This window comes from Boleophthalmus pectinirostris, unplaced genomic scaffold (genome assembly GCF_026225935.1).
Source record: "Boleophthalmus pectinirostris isolate CB_2022bp ecotype Guang Dong unplaced genomic scaffold, ASM2622593v1 HiC_scaffold_13, whole genome shotgun sequence".
In the NCBI taxonomy this organism is placed as follows: domain Eukaryota; kingdom Metazoa; phylum Chordata; class Actinopteri; order Gobiiformes; family Gobiidae; genus Boleophthalmus; species Boleophthalmus pectinirostris.
In genome coordinates, this window is record NW_026571036.1 from 32,058,878 (window position 1) to 32,076,414 (window position 17,537).

Here is a 17,537-nt window from a genome sequence, read left to right on the forward strand (position 1 = left end):
GGGGAGGCTCAAGATTAGGGATGTAACAATATCTAAATCTCTCGGTACGATATTTTCACGATATACATCTCACGGTACAATATTTATTGCGATATTTTGTGGAGGCTAAACAGCTAAAACTGTTAATATGCTACTTTAAATGCCTTGACAAGACTTAATCCAAAGAACTAAGAGTTAAAAGTGCTTTGAACTATTATTTCTTCATGTAGTTTACACTGAAATGGAGCAAAGGATCATGGTCTATGTAGTTCCCTCTGTCTTTTTTTAGCTATTGCTGCACCGTAACTCTTAATTTTAGCAAAGAGACTTGTAATTCGATATATTGTGATGGTCCAGGATATTATTGTGACTTTGACGATACGATATCACGATATTTCGGTTATTGTTACATCCCTATGTGTGTGTAGTGTGTAGTTGTCTATTTGTTTGTTATTATAAAGAAGAAAAAAAATTTAAAAAGGTGAATCTTAACGGTGCACAGTGTAAGTTTTCTGGAGGAGCGTACACCACCAGCTTGTCTCCACAGAGAAAGATGAAGATTTCTTGTTTTGTTTTCTCCATACTAGACCTTCTTCTTCAGTAGAATCATTTGGATAATTTCAGTCCTGGAATTGCCAATTTCTACAAAAGAAACGGTACAACAACATTCTAACATGACCTGCAGCTCACAAGTGTACATTATTTGTAGTATAGGACCTTTAAGCCTCGTCTCTCTCCTCTCGCGTTGCCCATCTCACCATGTCATCTCTGAGCTGTGTCCCCGTCAGACAGTCCATTAGCCTGTACACTGCTCAGAAACACATCTTATAAACACCAGCTCACATTTCCTTTAAATCCTCTGAGTGCTCCAGCCGCACACCCTGTAATACCTTTAGCCAGCCACCTCGTATCCACGGCGACAGGAGATGTGTTTTCATAATCTACTCTGGAATTTTTACTTCTCCAAGCAATCGAGGTCAAGGTCAGAGGATCAGGACAGGATTTCTGGTTAGGACTACGGGGAAAATATCGGTAAAATATGCATGGATTTTTGTATTACACCGAGTCAATATACCTGTGAGAAACCTATAATCTGAAATGAAAAAGAAGAAAAAAAAAAGAGCCCTGTATTGATTATATCGTCCTGGTGATGCAGTGCCTCTCTTTAAAATGCAGTTGTGCGCTTACATATCCCCACCCTCTCTTCCTATTGGTCAGCCTCAGACCCTGTTTACACTGAAACGAATCTGCGTATCACTGTATCAATGTATCGGAAATGATCTGCGTCCACACACATCGTTTCTGTGTCCACAATCCTTCCTTATCCACACAGCTTTGAGCATATGTGTTTACGTTTTACAGAAGCAAAACTTCAAACCGCATGGCTAATTTGCATAAACTAAGCGCTCAGCTCGCTATTGTGCGCTGATGCAGTTCATCTTCTGTTGGATTAAAGGACATGACTCAGTGGATTACATGTGTTCTTTCTGTGACAGAGGGGTGTTCTGCTGATGGTGAGTCTGTTCTATGCTTCTATTGCATTGGTTAGTGTTAGTGTTTTGGCGATGAATTAACTACTAGTTAAGTGTTTGGTGATGAATTAACTACTTCGCGGTGCATAGACCTACATCAGCGTATCAACGTTTTCAGGTGTCCACACAGTGTCGGATCAGGTCCGTACTCAGGTGAATTCGTGGGAGCTGGCAGCACCAGATCGTTCGGTCTCTGGAGTCGTTTTCAATCAGATTAGTGTGGACGAACACTGCAACCACAACGACAATGATTTGAATACATACTAGTGTGGATGGGGCCTCAGTCTTGCTTGTGAGTGACAGGTGGGTGTAACCAATCACAGTCATGTTTTGAAGCAAATATTGTGTTTGTGTCTCTTATATATACATTTATGACACCCATGGATGTTATGATTTTTATATTAATCTAAAACAACCTAATAAAAGAAACAAGTCTGCTGATTTAGAAAACTGCAGTGTTGAATGGGAGCAAACGTCGTCATAAACGCCATCACAACAAATAGCGATACAATACTCGTCAAAATCGTAATTTTTATTTTCCAAAATGTGTCACATCAAGGGTTTAGTTTTCACATCTGGTTAGAGATGCTATATCAGAGGCTTTGTTTAGAAAGAGTGTGAGGAAAGTGAGGTTTGATATGAGGTTTGAGTGTGAGGTTTGATATTTCATGATAATGTTTGACAATCATTCAATTATGGATGTTGCTGTATTTTAATCCATGTTTGAATCAAATTTTTAAAAATGTATTTATAAGTTGGAGGCTTTAATATAAGCCCTTTTGGGTTTTTTGCCTCTTCTAGCACCTACTCTTTTTAAGTTTTATGTTTTTTTATTTTATTTTATTTTTTAATAGTTATGTTATGTATGTGCAAAATAAATAAATAAAAATAAAGAGCCATGCAGCTATTGTCACCTCCGATGGATGGCTGCAGATCATATTAGCGAGTAGCTGATTTTTCTTTTCATTTGTACCAAAATAAAGACACAACACTGAATCAGTGATTAAGAAAATAAAATTGGAGAACAAAATAAGGACTGAGCAGTGGGCGTGTACCAGTGGCGGTGAAAACGGGGGCTGACCTGCAAAATTAAGTTTTGAAAAATTGTCATGAAAAAAATTATATCTTTCATTTTGGGCTGATCAATATGACAAGAATTTTATTTTATTATCTTTTTGTTTTTTTTTCTTTTTTCAATTTGTCAGATTTTGGGCAATTGTCAGATTTGGGGCTTTTTTTTTTTTTTTTTTTTTTTTTTAAACCTCTGTCAGTAAAATAATTTGCTTGGGAGCAGAGTTCAGATTTTGAAGGGAAAAAAGGGAAAGTCATTTTTTATTAATACAAAACATAATTACACTGAAAACAGTAATCCATCAATTCAAAACAAAATTGTACAAATATATTTAATGTCATATTGTTCAGCCCTACTTTTAACACTTCATGAGAAAACTTTGCTGCCCATATTTGAAATGTTTCTGGTTCCCTCTTGGTGGATTTTGTCGATTTTTGAAGCGTACAGGATAAAACCATTTTGCTAAATCCTCGCTTGCTTGTGTCTAACAGTGCCGGGCTGGTCTGACTTTTCAATGAACTCAAAAACTCTTTAGCGCTTCCTTCAGTAAAATATACAGAGGCGATATCTATCTGCAGAGCCAAGGCTGTGAATACAAAAAAGAATTGCACTGTTGCTCTGTTACCTTTAAAAATATGACATTGTTCTTGGAAATGGAAAAAAAAGAAGCCGAAAGCATTTATCTTAACCTTCATAAGCAAAACAGTTTTAGGTTTTAAAAGCACAAACAAAGAGCTGCTTGCTTCCACTTTGTGACATCACCTGGCAGCAATGCATAAGTGGTCCACTGAGTTTTTAAAGTCCTTACACTGACAAAAGTAATGGTCATGGTTAGGGATGTAACAATAACCGAAATATCGTGATATCGTATCGTCAGAGTTGACACTATAATATCATGGACCATCACAATATATCGAATTACAAGTCTCTTTGCTTAAATTAAGAGTTATGGTGCAGCAATAGCTAAAATAATACATAGGGAACTACATAGACCATGATCCTTTGCTCTATTTCAGTATAGACTACATGAAAAAATAACAATTCTTAGCACTTTTAAGTCTTCGTTCTTTGGATTAAGGCTTGTCAAGGCATTTTAAGAGGGAAAAGGAAGCATATTGTTATGTCCTTAATCCTGAGCCTCCCCACCATATCATGAGCTTTCCCATGATATCGCAATAAATATCGTACCATGAGGTTCATACGTGACGATATTGTATCATGAGACTTAGATATCGTTACACTCCTAGTCATGGTCATATTTTTATACAGTGCTTTTCCATTTTCAAGGCACTCAAAGCTGTACGCAGACACTGGGGGTGAGGTGCGTTAAGTGTGTTGCCCAAAGACGCTACTCAGTACCAACTGAGCTAGTCTAAAAATCAATACCAATTTCCTAATCGACAGTAAATATAGCATTAAAACTACTCATATCAGCAGATCAATACCATTTAGATTTAACTGGTAAACAAAGAGATCTGATATTATGAAGTACTGTAGATCACAATACTAATACTATAGTAATAATATGGAGATGGAAAAGGAGGTCAGTGTTCACAGGCCCAAAACCAGCCTTCAGAATCTGTGTAAATCTGTGTATCATTTGTTCATTCGTTTTTCAATATAAAACCAAAAATAAGAAAATGAAAAAAACAACTATGTTCTTCATTATTTGTCTCCAAACTAAAATGAAAAAATGGATAACGATTAGTTTTTTTCATTTTTCAATTTTGTATTTCAGACCAGGACCATAATGTAAAAAAACTTATAATGGGCGTTTCCTGTTTGCGTGACTTAAACTGCGATGCTGGACTTTTGCTCCACATACAGACTGAACCAGGACTAAAACAGGATTAAAACATGACTGAACAGGTCTAAACCAGGTCTAAACCAGGACTGAACCAGGTCTCAGTCCTGGTCCCAGTCTGGTCCCTGTTTTTTGATCACTCAGCAGTCTACGCGGGCGCACATCCAGGACAGTCCCGACACTCCTGGTTCAGTTCTGGTTTAGTCCTGATTTAGTACTGAGACCGGGACAGACCAGGATCAGGACCAGGACTGAGACTGGGACAGAGACTACAACTGAGACCAGTTTAGACCTGGGTTAGAGATGATTTAGACCTGTTTTAGTCCTGGTTTAGATCTGTGTCACTTCCTTCATTCATTTAAACACAGAATCGACAAATGAAAAAAAAAATTGTAATCCATTTTTTCATTTTGGTTTTGGAGACAAATAATGAAGAAAATAATGAATGAATGATACACGGATTCTTCAGTATTACTTCATCAAATTCAAATATCTTTGGTGATCCAGGACTTACTTGTCCAGTCCGAACCACACACTTTGACAAAACTTTGTATCCATCCATATCCTGTCTCCATGATTTCAGAGTGACAGATGAATTAACTGATGAGAGAAAGTATGGTCTGTTTGCGTCAAAAACAAACATGTAAAAAGGGGGAAGAAAACAACATAAAACACTGAGAAACAGCTCAGGTTTTTGCAGAATCAATAATTGAAGAACCAAACTTGGCATATAGTTATAGTTAAAGTTATATATTTAGTTTGGAAGGTTACAAGAACTTTCAAGAGGAGATGTCTTCTGGATTTGACACGTGATACTAATAATTATCAGCTGCGGTTGGATCATCTCAAGTTAATACGGAGGATTTTCATGCTCTATGGTCCAGTTCCACTCCCTTCTGAATTCAAGCATAATACAGTTTTATTTAAACTATATCCTGGGGTTGTGGTCTCTACTCATGAACCACACGTGTGCAAAAACTTAAACCACTCCACCACTGGCAAGCAACTCCTACACACACTGCAAGTTACAAGCTTTGTAACCAGAATTCACTAACAAGGACCAAGGGCGTCTGAGGTAACCGAGAAAGTCGGAGAGAAAGTGAGTGGGTGGTATAAAAGGGTGAGATAACTTAACTTACGCTCATTAAGATAATGTTACTGCACAAAACTGTAATGTTCTTGCCTCCTCAGAACACAAGAAATCGATCGAACAACAACATAAAGAGAAGGTATAATGCTTTTTTTTGTTTTTGTTTTTGTTTGTTTCCTCATCAGCTGTCATCCGGGCATGTTTTAGTATTTTAGCGATCTCTCCTGGGCTGTATTCAAACCCTCCTTACAGTTAGCTGCATAAATATACAAAATTTTACATGACAACTTGACAAACCTGATGCGATGTGCAGTAGTTTTATTATCGGGCTGCACACTGATTGTGTTGTGATAGTGCTCTGAAGGGGAAGTGACTTAGTACAGAGAGCAAAGGGAGGGGGGGACTCTTGGTCATCAAAAACAAAAGTTAAATTGTTAGTACTTTGTTTTTGACAAATAAAGCAGTGTCAGATAAAAAAAAAAAAGTGAAGTAATACTCCCTCTTTAAATTATCCATTAAAGGTGCATTGTGTAACTTTTCTGCTGGAAGGTTCGTCAAATGCTTTTCTCCAGGGAGATGTTGTTGCTTTGTCTGGAATGTTTCACAGTATAGTTTTAAACCTTTCTGTCTTCATGGAGACCAAACCAGACCAAGTTACAGGTCAGATCTGTGGAGAGGCGACCCTGCTCACAGTTAAAATGTCTGTTTTTCAGCTATAAAATAATTTGTAGGCAAGACCAAGACTTCTGAGGGTTGAGACCGAGACATTTAAAGGCCGAGACCGAGACAACACCTCGGCCCATTGAGACCAAATCGAGATCACCTTTGTCATTTTCTAAATTTTTTTGTATTTTACAGTTGTTTTGGCACATTTATATCAATGTTTTTATAGATCTATCTCCATTTTATCTGATAAATGTTAATTTAAGCATAAAATAAGACAAGCAAACTGTACTGCACACTCTAGGCCCCTTTTTTGAACCCTCACATACAGTTTGAGAACCCCTTCTTTAAGAGAACACTGGCTCTTTACAGAAAACTGTGAAGAAAGTGAAGAAAGTGGGTAGGAATTTTAAACCTGACTGGAGTTAGACCTGGAGTCCGTGAAAAGACCGAGTCCAAACGCATTCAAGACTGAGACTGTAAAAAAAAGGTTTCTAGGGCGGTCTCAAGAACAAGACCGGTCTCAAGTACTACAGCACTAAATAAATGTAAGGTAGAGCTGTTTAATGTCACTCTGTGGAACATTCCAGCCACAGCAAAGACATATCCATAGAGACAAGCAGGTGACACCTCCCCTACCAAAAGTTACATAGTGCATCTTTAAACTCTCTCTTGCCTTACCTCATACTCAACATACTCCTCCTCCTCCACTTCGTAGGACACTGTTTGAATCTTCACATGTTCCCCATCCTCCATCAGCTTGTTCTGGGGGTCCTCTGCTCCAGCTGAGTCGCCCCCTGCAGGTGTGGAGGTCTCTTTGCTTTTCTTCTCTGTGAACGTGGTCTCACAACACTCACTTTTGTATTCCTTAGCCTTGATACTAGCGCTGTCTTCTTTGTACAGTATAAAATTAGGTTTGTAGAAAGCTTCCACTGCCAGATGCAGAGAGGTAGCGTCCAGAAGTTGTTGCGTTTTGATTCGGCCATTTGTGTTGTAGTTCCCAGCGTTCACCACTGTACCATTAGCCACTTTGTTGGCCACTTTGTTAGCGCCTCCAACCTCACCGCTGCCTGCGAAGTAGTTGATAATATTCTCCTGGTATTGATTATTTGGTACGTCCCCGCCGTATCCGTTTACCATGTGCTTTGTGTTTTTGTCCAGTAACGGATTCTGCAGTTCGCTTAAATTCTCCATAGCAACGGTGAAGTTTGTCAGGCTAAACCTCTCGTGAGTTGACAGTAAGTTGTTTCAGCATTCACAGCGTTGCGATCTGAAAGAGAAATAAAACAAAGACAAAAAAAGATCATTGTCAGTTTCAATGTGACCCCCACACTCAAGTTCAAGTGCAAGTTCAATAGGTCTAACTAACAGAAACTGTAAACAAATAGGTGTGTTAGTTTCAGAGTAGTTTCATTGTAGTTAGCTCCTCCCTGCAGGCAAATAGAAGAAAGTGTTCACCAGCGTCTAACCTGAACTGAAGCAGCAGCTTGGATGAGCTATGTAACGTATTCAACCAAAATAAACTTTTGTCCAGTTGACAAATTGAATTTCTCCTTTTGCCATGTCAGTTTCAATGTTAAAATCCAGTTGTTTTAAACCTAAAATGACTCTCTGACACACTGATTAATGATTGGCTGATAGGCTTGTATGTGCTCAAATGCTTTTGCCATGGAGATGTTCTTGCTTGGTCTGGAATGTTCCACAGTATGGTACTGTGTGTTGCCTTAGCTGTTCTCTAATGTATGTTAAGTTGATTAGCACCAGCCTATGAGTGTCACTCTGCTTTGAGCCGGGGGTCTAAGGGGACATACTGCTGGGGACGGGAGGCCAGGGCAGGCCTAAGCCCTGTCCATATCTGCTGTAACAAGAAGAATAAACCTTTGTTTGTATTCCAAAAACTCTCCGGGCTTCGCAAATGGATGAATTATTTATTATCAAGAGATATATAATATTTTCCACAACACAAGTTACAGGTAAATGGTAAATGGGCACATTTTTATATAGTGCTTTATCGCTGTTAAGGCACTCAAAGTGCTTTACAACAAGAAGCCACTCACCCATTCACACAGGCATTCATACACCAGTGTATGCAGACACTAGGGGCAAGGTGGGTTAAAAGTATTGCCGAAGGACACAAAGACAGCATTCATCTGTGGGAACTGGAATCACACCACCAACCTCTGGGCAGTGGATGTGAGCTCTCAAACTTCGGATAAGTGGACAAACACTTTACCGACTGAGCTACTTCCACTCTGATCTGTGGAGAGGCAACCAGGCTCACAGTCAGGACGGTCGCTTTTCTCTGTGTTTTTTAGCAATAAAACCACCACCTAAGTCAGTTCTTCACTGTCAGATTGTGTTAAAATAACACACAGATTAAAGTCTAATAAAACCTCAGACAGATCAGAGCCAACAGTTAGCATCACGCAGACATCAGCTGCAAAGTATCAATGAGACAAGTGGCAGAACCCTTGACGGAAAAGTTACACAGTGTACTTTTAACAAAACAAAAATAAGATCCTTGTTTTCCTCATAATCATCCTCCCCTAATGACAAGAGACACACAGCAGAGAGCTTTGTTCACAGTATCAGAGACTGCGTTCCTCGTAGACACATTCCTCTGCTGTCATGGCTGTCAAAGGCTTCACACTTTGGATGATTCACTTTGGGTTCATTTGCTCCTCATTTCTGACATTTCACGCTGCGCAGACAACAGCAGAGATCATACACCTGCAGGGTTTATCTCTCAGACTGAACGAGGGGACAGTTAGCACATCTATTAGGCTTATCAAAGGACATCGGTGTATAGCTTGGATTATCAGGTCTCAGTAGAGCGGCGCTGTAATCATAGCGGGCGAGTTAAAAGGCCCGTATTACGCTGTTTTCTGATTCATGTTTTAATGTTGTTTCCTCATCACAAACAGACCTGGATTTGAGTTTAGTTTCATTCACACATGTTCAACAGACCAACCCTGCTTATTTAAAATGAGTTCTTCTTTCAATCAAAACACTCAGAAATACAGAAAGTGCTCCACTGTGTTTTTAAACTCCATACATCTTCACTGGGATAATATGGATGGATGTATGGATAGATGGATTTCGGCAGCAGCAACAGCAAAAATAAGTCCATCCTCTTCAAAGTAGCTGTTAACTTAAAAACTACCACTACATGACATCACAAGTTGGAACAGAGCATTTTGAGCTGGTTTATTTTTCCAATACAAACAACACTTGCTTCTGTTCATTTGGTTGTTTTGATTGTCTTTGATCAGAAAACAAAAAGACGCTCACATGAGTCTCATTTGAGTTGTCAGTTTCTACTTAAAAGGACTGTCTCTGATCTGAGTGGTCACCCCAGCTTTCACACGAGGCATGTCCATATACTAAGAAAAAAATGTATATGTACGTGTCTTCAATCTGCGGGTTAAGGCTCTGGAAACCAGGACTCAGTTGTGATTGAAGTACTTTTACAGTCCCTTTAATTAATGTAGATACTCGTTTTTAGCAGTGCGCCTGATCCCTCCTCTTTCTTCTGCTTTGTCAGTAGTTATTTCTTAGAGCCTTCATCTTGTGTAAATGTCTCAAAGCCCACTTGTGTCTGAAAGCATGTTAGGGGAATCGCACAATGTGATTTCCTTATCTGAGTGTTGCCATGGCAGCGCTGGAGCCACTTGTAGACAAAGATACGACTGTCTAGTGTCTGCTCCAATAATATAATCAAGTCAATATTTATCATCTGCCCCTGCCATCTTGACTCTACGGATAAAAACAAAGACACAGATTTAGCTATGGCATTTACCACTCTTATTCTGGCCATACACTTTCCTTACTGAGATAGAAAGAAAAATACAAATAAAAAATACAAAGGCGCAAGTCCAAATTACTACACTACTAAAAAAAATATTGTGAGTGGGGTGTCCTCTCCACAGATCTAATCTGTAACTTGGACAATGTTTTCACCTGCTCGTCTCCACGGACATAGACAAGTGTAATGCCACACTCGGAAACATTCTAGGCAAAACAGTAATAGCTCCATGGAGACAAACAGTTGGTAAACATTCCATCAGAAAAGTTACATAGTGCTGCTGCCAGGCTGGTGCCACCTAGTGCCTCCGCTCAATTTCATTTCTCTCCAGCAACTAGGTCAGGAATCAGAATACACTAGACGGTTTGCAAGAACCCCGGAAGTGCGAGTACGGATACCAACCAATCAGTGAAGAGTCATACATTCTGTGTTGGCAACGACTCCCGAGATCAAGGATTTAAAGCCGGAACAAATTTTTGGTGAATTTTATCAAGGGGAAAGACGTTATTGTCCTTCTTCCTACGGGACTTGGGAAAAGCTTAATATACCAGTTAGCCCCGTTAGCGGCACACTGCATACATCACGACCAAACAGTAGCGACTGGTTAAATTTTAAAAAGTACCTGCCTATGGTCGAGCAAACGTCAGACGGTTTCCACGAAGTGAAACCAGCTGATGAATGAGGGTAACATAGTGCACCTTTAACATGTATAAAGAGATTGTTTATTGAAGTGCATTTCATCTCAGTAAGGACAAAACACAATTCTAATGTATCTTCTGCACTGAATCATCACCTCATGTGTCTCTGTGAATAATCTGTTTTTTTAATCGAAAAGCCAAAAGAAGATTAAATCTGGTTCCAGACCCCAATCCGGTCTGAGTGGCTTAACACATTTTTCATAAAGCTCACAGAAGATTATGGGGAAGGCAAAATGGTACCACAGAGGCTGGATCCACAGATTGGTTCATTACAGTTCTGTTAATAACATATCTGCAAAAAGCATTTTAAAGTCACACTATGTAGCTTTTCTAGTGGAGGATCCGTCACCTACTTGTCTCCATGGAGAAGTTATTGTTTTGTCTGGAATGGAATGTTCCACAGTATCACATGCAATTTATTTCTGCATGATTTTTTTCCACCCACTTAAAAAATGTTTTACTCCTCTACCAGTTACCTGTGAAAAGAAAGAGTCGCCAATACAGTTCACAAGGTATTGTGTTGGATGAGAAAGAAAAATTAATTAATTAATTAACTTTCAGGGACAACAATCCAATCATCCATTGGATAAAAACCAAGTGGGTAAAAAAGTAACTGTAACTATCCCAGACAGTTGAAATTAGAGAAGGGACTGACAGATAATTCTGAAACATGCTTGCAGTTCACAGTAGAAATTCCTTTACAGAGCCTTTACAAAAGACTATAAACATCTACTCCTTAATGCCTATTGATCACTGGTATATTTTGTACATTTTAATCACATTATTGATCTTAAATGACTTACTAAAAAAACAAAAACAATTGAGCTGATTCCAGTTTAAAAATGGAAGTGCAGATTTCCACCTGCTCCTTACACAACTTGCCGCAAACGTCATCATAACAAAGTGCTGCTCTGAGGGACCAAGCTGTCAGTCCCTCCTGTGAATAGCTGTAGATCACACTAGCGAGCAGCAGATTTTTTTTCCTTTGTGCCAAAATGACTACAGTGCACAACCGATTAAGAAAATAAAACTGGAAGGGGAAGTAGAGCGGTCGGCGTGTACTGGTGGAAGTGAAACTGGTGGTAGATCGGAACAATGCTGTAGGAAAAAGAGCACTCAAACATGCTTCTCTGACCAACCACTCCTTTCTATATTCTGTTCAAACCCAGAAGGGACTTGAATTGGACCATAGAGCGTGACAAACCTCTCTTCTAACTCGGGGCGGTCCAACCATAGCTGCTAATTTGATTCATGTGTGTCTCAATTGGAGGAAGACATCTCTTTTCCAGAATTCTTTCATCATTCAGAACCAACTTCTTTGACCTGAGAGAAGTCATAGTTTGATGATTCGACTGTTGATTCTGTAAAAATCCACGTTGTTTCTTAGGGCCTGTTTACACGAGAATGCTTGCGGGTAAAAACGACAAAATATTTTATCGGAAGTGCCTTTCGTTTAGTGAAGACGCGATGCCACTTTTGTGTCTTCTGTTCAGACCTTCATCATATAAACGCAGCCTTAGTCCTTGTATGTGTAAGTCTGAAGTTTTGAAGTTTTGTTTTTCACGAGAAAGGAGCATGTGTCTCTCTCTGGCTCCAGATACAATCGTCTTTGCAAAGTTTTGTCAAAGCATGTGGTTCTGGTTAGTCAGGTTAAAAAAAATAAATACCTGAATCACTCCAAATACAACTTCAGGAGGGTAAATGCAAAAGAAAAACAACTATAATATGGTTAAAGCTCTTAAAGTTCACATTTTGCATTATACATTTCGACCTTTAAGCAAGTTATAAAGCAACAATGTGGTATCTATAGGATTCTAAGCATCCTGTACAAAAGCTATCCTCAGGCACTATCTTTACAATCCCTTTTCACCATCATGGATTCAACAGTATCCTCTTCGCTGGTCAGTTTTTCACTTCCCCATCTCCCCATTGTGCTTGTATCTGTTTGCTTACTTCTGTGATTCTTTGCCATATGAATTAAACACCACTTCAGTGCTCGTGGGCCTTCCTGAAGCCCAACACGACCTGCCAGAATTTGTTTTATTTTTAATGTTTTGCGACCTCTTTCCTTACTCACTTGTTTCTTTGTAAATCTGCTGACACACAATGGCTGGTCCACGTGGTGCTCTGGGACGCACAGCCTTATGAAATGTGCAGTTGGTTGAGTGAAAATGCTTTGGTCAAGAATAAATTCATGAAAAAATAACAGCTACAAAAAAGAGTGAGCACGGGGGAGGGGGGTATATGGATGCAACTGTCCAGGCAAGTTTGCAATTTGGGCAAAATATCAGAGCGGATTTCAGTCAGATCTTGTTTCACCTGTGAAAAACATGAGTCATGATTATTCTCAGGGGAAATCTCTCTAGATATGAGCTCGACACAAAACAGCCCACAGGAAAGAAAAATCAAATCTGAGGTCTTTTTGATTTTGGTGACGATGGTGCATGTTTTGCCACAATTCCACATCGACACAAACTGAACATATTCCTGCAGCTTTTCCGGGGGATTCTGAGGCTTTCCCAGGCCAGCCTAGAGACACAATCCCTCCAGAGTGTCCTATGCCAAAAACTGAAAAACTGACAGACTGCGATCTAATCTTCGATCGTGATTATAAGGCGTGTACATTTTTCAAGACCAAGACCTGTCCAAGACCACAGGGTCCCGAAACCAGGACAAGTTCAAGACCTCTGAGGGTCGAGACTGAGATAAGACCGAGACCACAGCCCACTGAGACCATCTTTGTAATTTTCAACATTTATTTTACAGTTATTTTTGCTCATATATATCAATGTTTTTTTATAAATCTATCTCCATTTTATCATTTGTCAAGTGTCATACCTCGAGACTGAGTCAAGAACGAATTCAAGCACCTTCAAGACCGAGTCCAAGCTCCTTCAAGACCGAGACAAGACCGAGTCCAAGCTTCTTCAAGACAGAGACAAGACCGAGTCCAAGCTTCTTCAAGACCGAGACAAGACCGAGTCCAAGCGCCTTCAAGACCGAGACAAGACCGAGTCCAAGCTTCTTCAAGACCGAGACAAGACCGAGTCCAAGCTCCTTCAAGACCGAGACAAGACCGAGTCCAAGCACCTTCAAGACCTCAAGAGCTGCTTGTACAAGGACAAATTGTGCTCAGATACCTGGGGAAAATCTGGAACAGGCCCTTGAAACTTACACGATTTTTACTTTAATCTTCTCTCCATTTTAAACCCAGCCTCACCGTAATCCTAAAAACATCTGGTGAAGTAGATGCATTGTTTAAAATCATAATTCTCATGTTAACTGAAGCATGATAGTGAAATCTCTATGGGGGAACACAGAGTAGACAGATGCAGGCTTCGCAGCGGCTATAGCTCGCCTGGCTGGACCTAAATACACTGAAGCGTGACTTCCAAACAGCTAATCAGTCATTTGTGTGCTCTGTTTAATTTAGCGCTAATGAATGAGTCCTGGTAATAGCACTGCTCTGAAACGCACCACTGATGCTAAACACATCTCATACATGCCCCAGAGCTCTCCCCAAAGCCCAGTATTCAGCAAAAGCCTTATATAGAAGTGGGCTGTTGACATAAACGAATTGCACCTAATATGTTGAAAATCTATAAAGCATGTGGTAAAAATGGGCCTATAAGTGTCCTATATAACGCAACATTGACTCTTGTAAGTGTTAAGCCATGTTATAATGTTGTTACTTCACCAAAAACATACTTAGAGGTGTGTTTTGTTTAATCCAAAATGCTCTGTTCCACCTTGTGATGTCATGAAGCGACCATTTTCAACAGCTCCTCTTACCTTTAGTTCAGTAGAGATTGACAATTGGTGAAATCAGCCAAACAATTCAAAGTATATGGAGTTTAAAAACACAGTGGAGCACTTCCTGTAATACCACATGATGTCAAAAGGCGGAACAGAGTTGTGACATGTTCTAACAGTGTTCTCTCATCATTATTTCACTCAGAGTTAAGTTTAAATTGATTCTTGTATGTTTGCGTAATTCTGTACTGTTTTGTTTTCAAGACTTGAATTCTCAAAAACCTCCAGTCTCCGCCCACTGCTCTTTATTCACTGGCAATACATACGTCTCCAATTTTGGATTTCCGGTCATCGCGCAATGCATACTGGGAAGGATCCTCCGAAAAAGTTAGCATCAAATCGTCATGTTTGTTTTCCCAGTGGGATGCGTCTGTTATCAAAGTCGATCTTTTCAAATCTTTTGAACCATATCACTTTTGTTTCTGGTTCTGATATTGTCATATTTTAGTTATGGGATTTGGACATTGTAATTGTGTGGTTGCTGGATGTCCTAACAGCGGAAAACGGCTCGAAAAATGGGCTTCGGAAGTTTGCGAACTCCATAATTGCAAAAGGGAATCAGATCTGTGTGACTGCAAACCTCTGTTCAAAACTGTTTTCCTTCCCAACGGAATTGAAAAGTAATGAAAGGCGAAGGCGATGGGCAGTATTGATCCACAGGAAGGATGAAAAACGTAACCTTCGGCTGCCTAAGAAATCGCCCCGAGTTTGCAGTGAACATTTTGTATGTGGAGCACCAACAAACCAAAATCCCAGTCCCTCGCTCAACCTTGGTTAAGAATTTTAAAAGTCAACGCCAAAGCGAAAGGCACCAGCTGTTCGCCAAAAAACACTTTCTACTGCAAAGCAACCAAGACGTGATGTTGCTGCAGTCTGTCGAACAAGAAAGTGTCAGCTCAGCCTGTTTGTCTTCTGTACCGTTAGGACATCCAACAACCACACGATTACAATGTCCAAATCCCATAGCTAAAATATGACAATATCAAAACCCGAAACAAAAGCGATATGGTTCAAAAGACGGAGAAATGGTTGAAAAGATCGGCTTTGACAAGAGACGCATCCCAGTGGGAAATCAAATGTGGCGGTTTGATGCTCACTTTTTCGGAGGATACTTCCCAGTATGCATTGCGTGATGACGGGAAGTCTGAAATTCGGGATGTATGTATTATAAAACAAATACATAAATAATAATAATAAACTGTCATGGTGGGTTAGAAATGGTCAAATATCCTTTTTCTACTATAATAACATGTTTAGTTTTCAGTTTAGTTTATTTAACAGGGACCATATGCAAACCCGTGAATCTGTCAGAACAATAGATGCTTTAGATCAGATTTAGCAAGTTCCCATCTGCAGTCTCCAGGCAGATTAACAAACAATTAAATCCTGCCGCACACTACAGGATTTTTCAGTCTTAAACTATTTTTGAATGTGACAAAAAACACGAACCACAGACACAAAATGAGAATCATGTGAGATTTGAGCTCAAACACCGCACACCAAAAGCTAAACTTCACTTCTAGTTTAGATGCAAATCAAAACTGTGTTATTATTATTTGTGAAATGTGGTGCAGTACTTCAGATACATGGTTTTTAATGCACAGAAGGCTGGAGATAAATGACACAGGAAGCAGAGTCGTGTTTACTGTCGCTAATCTGAAGCAGCTCCACTTAGATCCTCGCTGCGTGGATGTAAATGGACTCACATGAGGATTTACTCTCACCTTTTTACTTCAACACTTCAACACTTCAAACTGGATTAACGGCGCTGTTTTGTGGACTCGCTGTCATTATTTGTGTAGGACAAATTCTATTGGACAATACGGATGAGATACTGCAGTTTAAATTTACAGCTTTACGGGAGGTGAGTAATAAACCCGCCTCATTATTTTCGCCGTTTCCCAAGTCTGTATCTCCCGCCTCCGTGTCCGTCACTCTTTCTGCCCCTGACGTTGTGTTTTATTGGCTGTTGCCGCGGTGATGCTTTGGGGTTTTGAATTCGACAGCGTAGCTCGGAGTCACACGAGGAGTTTGAGTTTCTTTAAAATTGGAAACCCAAAGTCAGGTCACGTCTTTCCAAAGTTAAGGAGAAGCAAATTGGGATTTAAATCTGGCAAATGATCCTGCAGAGTGTGGTGGTTTTAAAATACATCCAAATATCCACTTACAACTGAACCATGTCCTCCACCGCCTGCAAAGAAGGCCGAGTGAATCAGTTTTACCATTTTGAACAGTGAATGGACCAGTGGATCTGCTTCTATTATTAAAGCACTTTTAGATCAATACTGAGCTTAGCCAAATGTTAAATAAAGATCTACCCATGTTAGGAATTTAATACTAAATACCTGGTAAAAAGCATCACATGTCTTCTAGGGATGTACTGTGAGATTTGGGTACAATAAATAACATGTGGATCATTTGTGAGGTTCAGTATTTAAAATGGGTAATTGTTTTGCATTTTTCTGTAATACAATTTGAGCTTTACAGAGTTGAATGGTACAGTAAGTCTCATTATAGATTCAAAATTCAATAAAAAATAATAGTGTTTCATTCTGCTTGGTGCATTGTGTAACTTTTTTGTTGGGGGTCCGTCGCCTGCTTGTTTCTATGGATACGTCACTGCTCTTCCTGGAATGTTCCACAGCATGACATTAAATAGCTCTACCTTACATTTATTCAATTATAGGTGGTTTTATAGTTTAACTAAGGGATGGGCAATTAATTTTTTTCCACAGGGGCCACATGAGAAACAGAAAATAATTAACTCAGTTTTGCATAATATTAATTGCATATCTTTATAAAAAAGCAGTGAATAGCATTGTTTTGACAAGCTGGTGAGGCTAAGCAATGAAAAAATTAGGCTGCCTTACAAAAAAAAAACACCTCTAAAACAAAAGCAATGCAGCTTTAGTCCATGCATGAGGTAAAATATGTTTATCATGGAATTTCAAATGATCTTAAACAGGTCAGTCAGAGTCAGTCAGATTAGAGAACCAAAGGGCCATTTGTGACCCAGGAGCTGTACAATGCCCACGTCTGGCTTAAAACCATAGAACTATAATCAAATCTGGAAGATGAATC

The 17,537-nt window shown here is 39.5% G+C and overlaps 1 protein-coding gene across 1 annotated transcript in view; it reads right to left on the reverse strand.

The window, feature by feature from the left end:
* The window catches only part of syndig1l (synapse differentiation inducing 1-like), a 108,857-nt gene extending 101,523 nt beyond the window's left edge, over positions 1-7,334 (reverse strand). The window contains exon 1 of the mRNA XM_020933735.2: positions 6,822-7,334. Within this exon, the coding sequence (XP_020789394.2) occupies positions 6,822-7,334 (513 nt within the window). The remainder of the gene's footprint in view (positions 1-6,821) is intronic.
* Between the last annotated feature and the right edge of the window lie 10,203 nt (positions 7,335-17,537).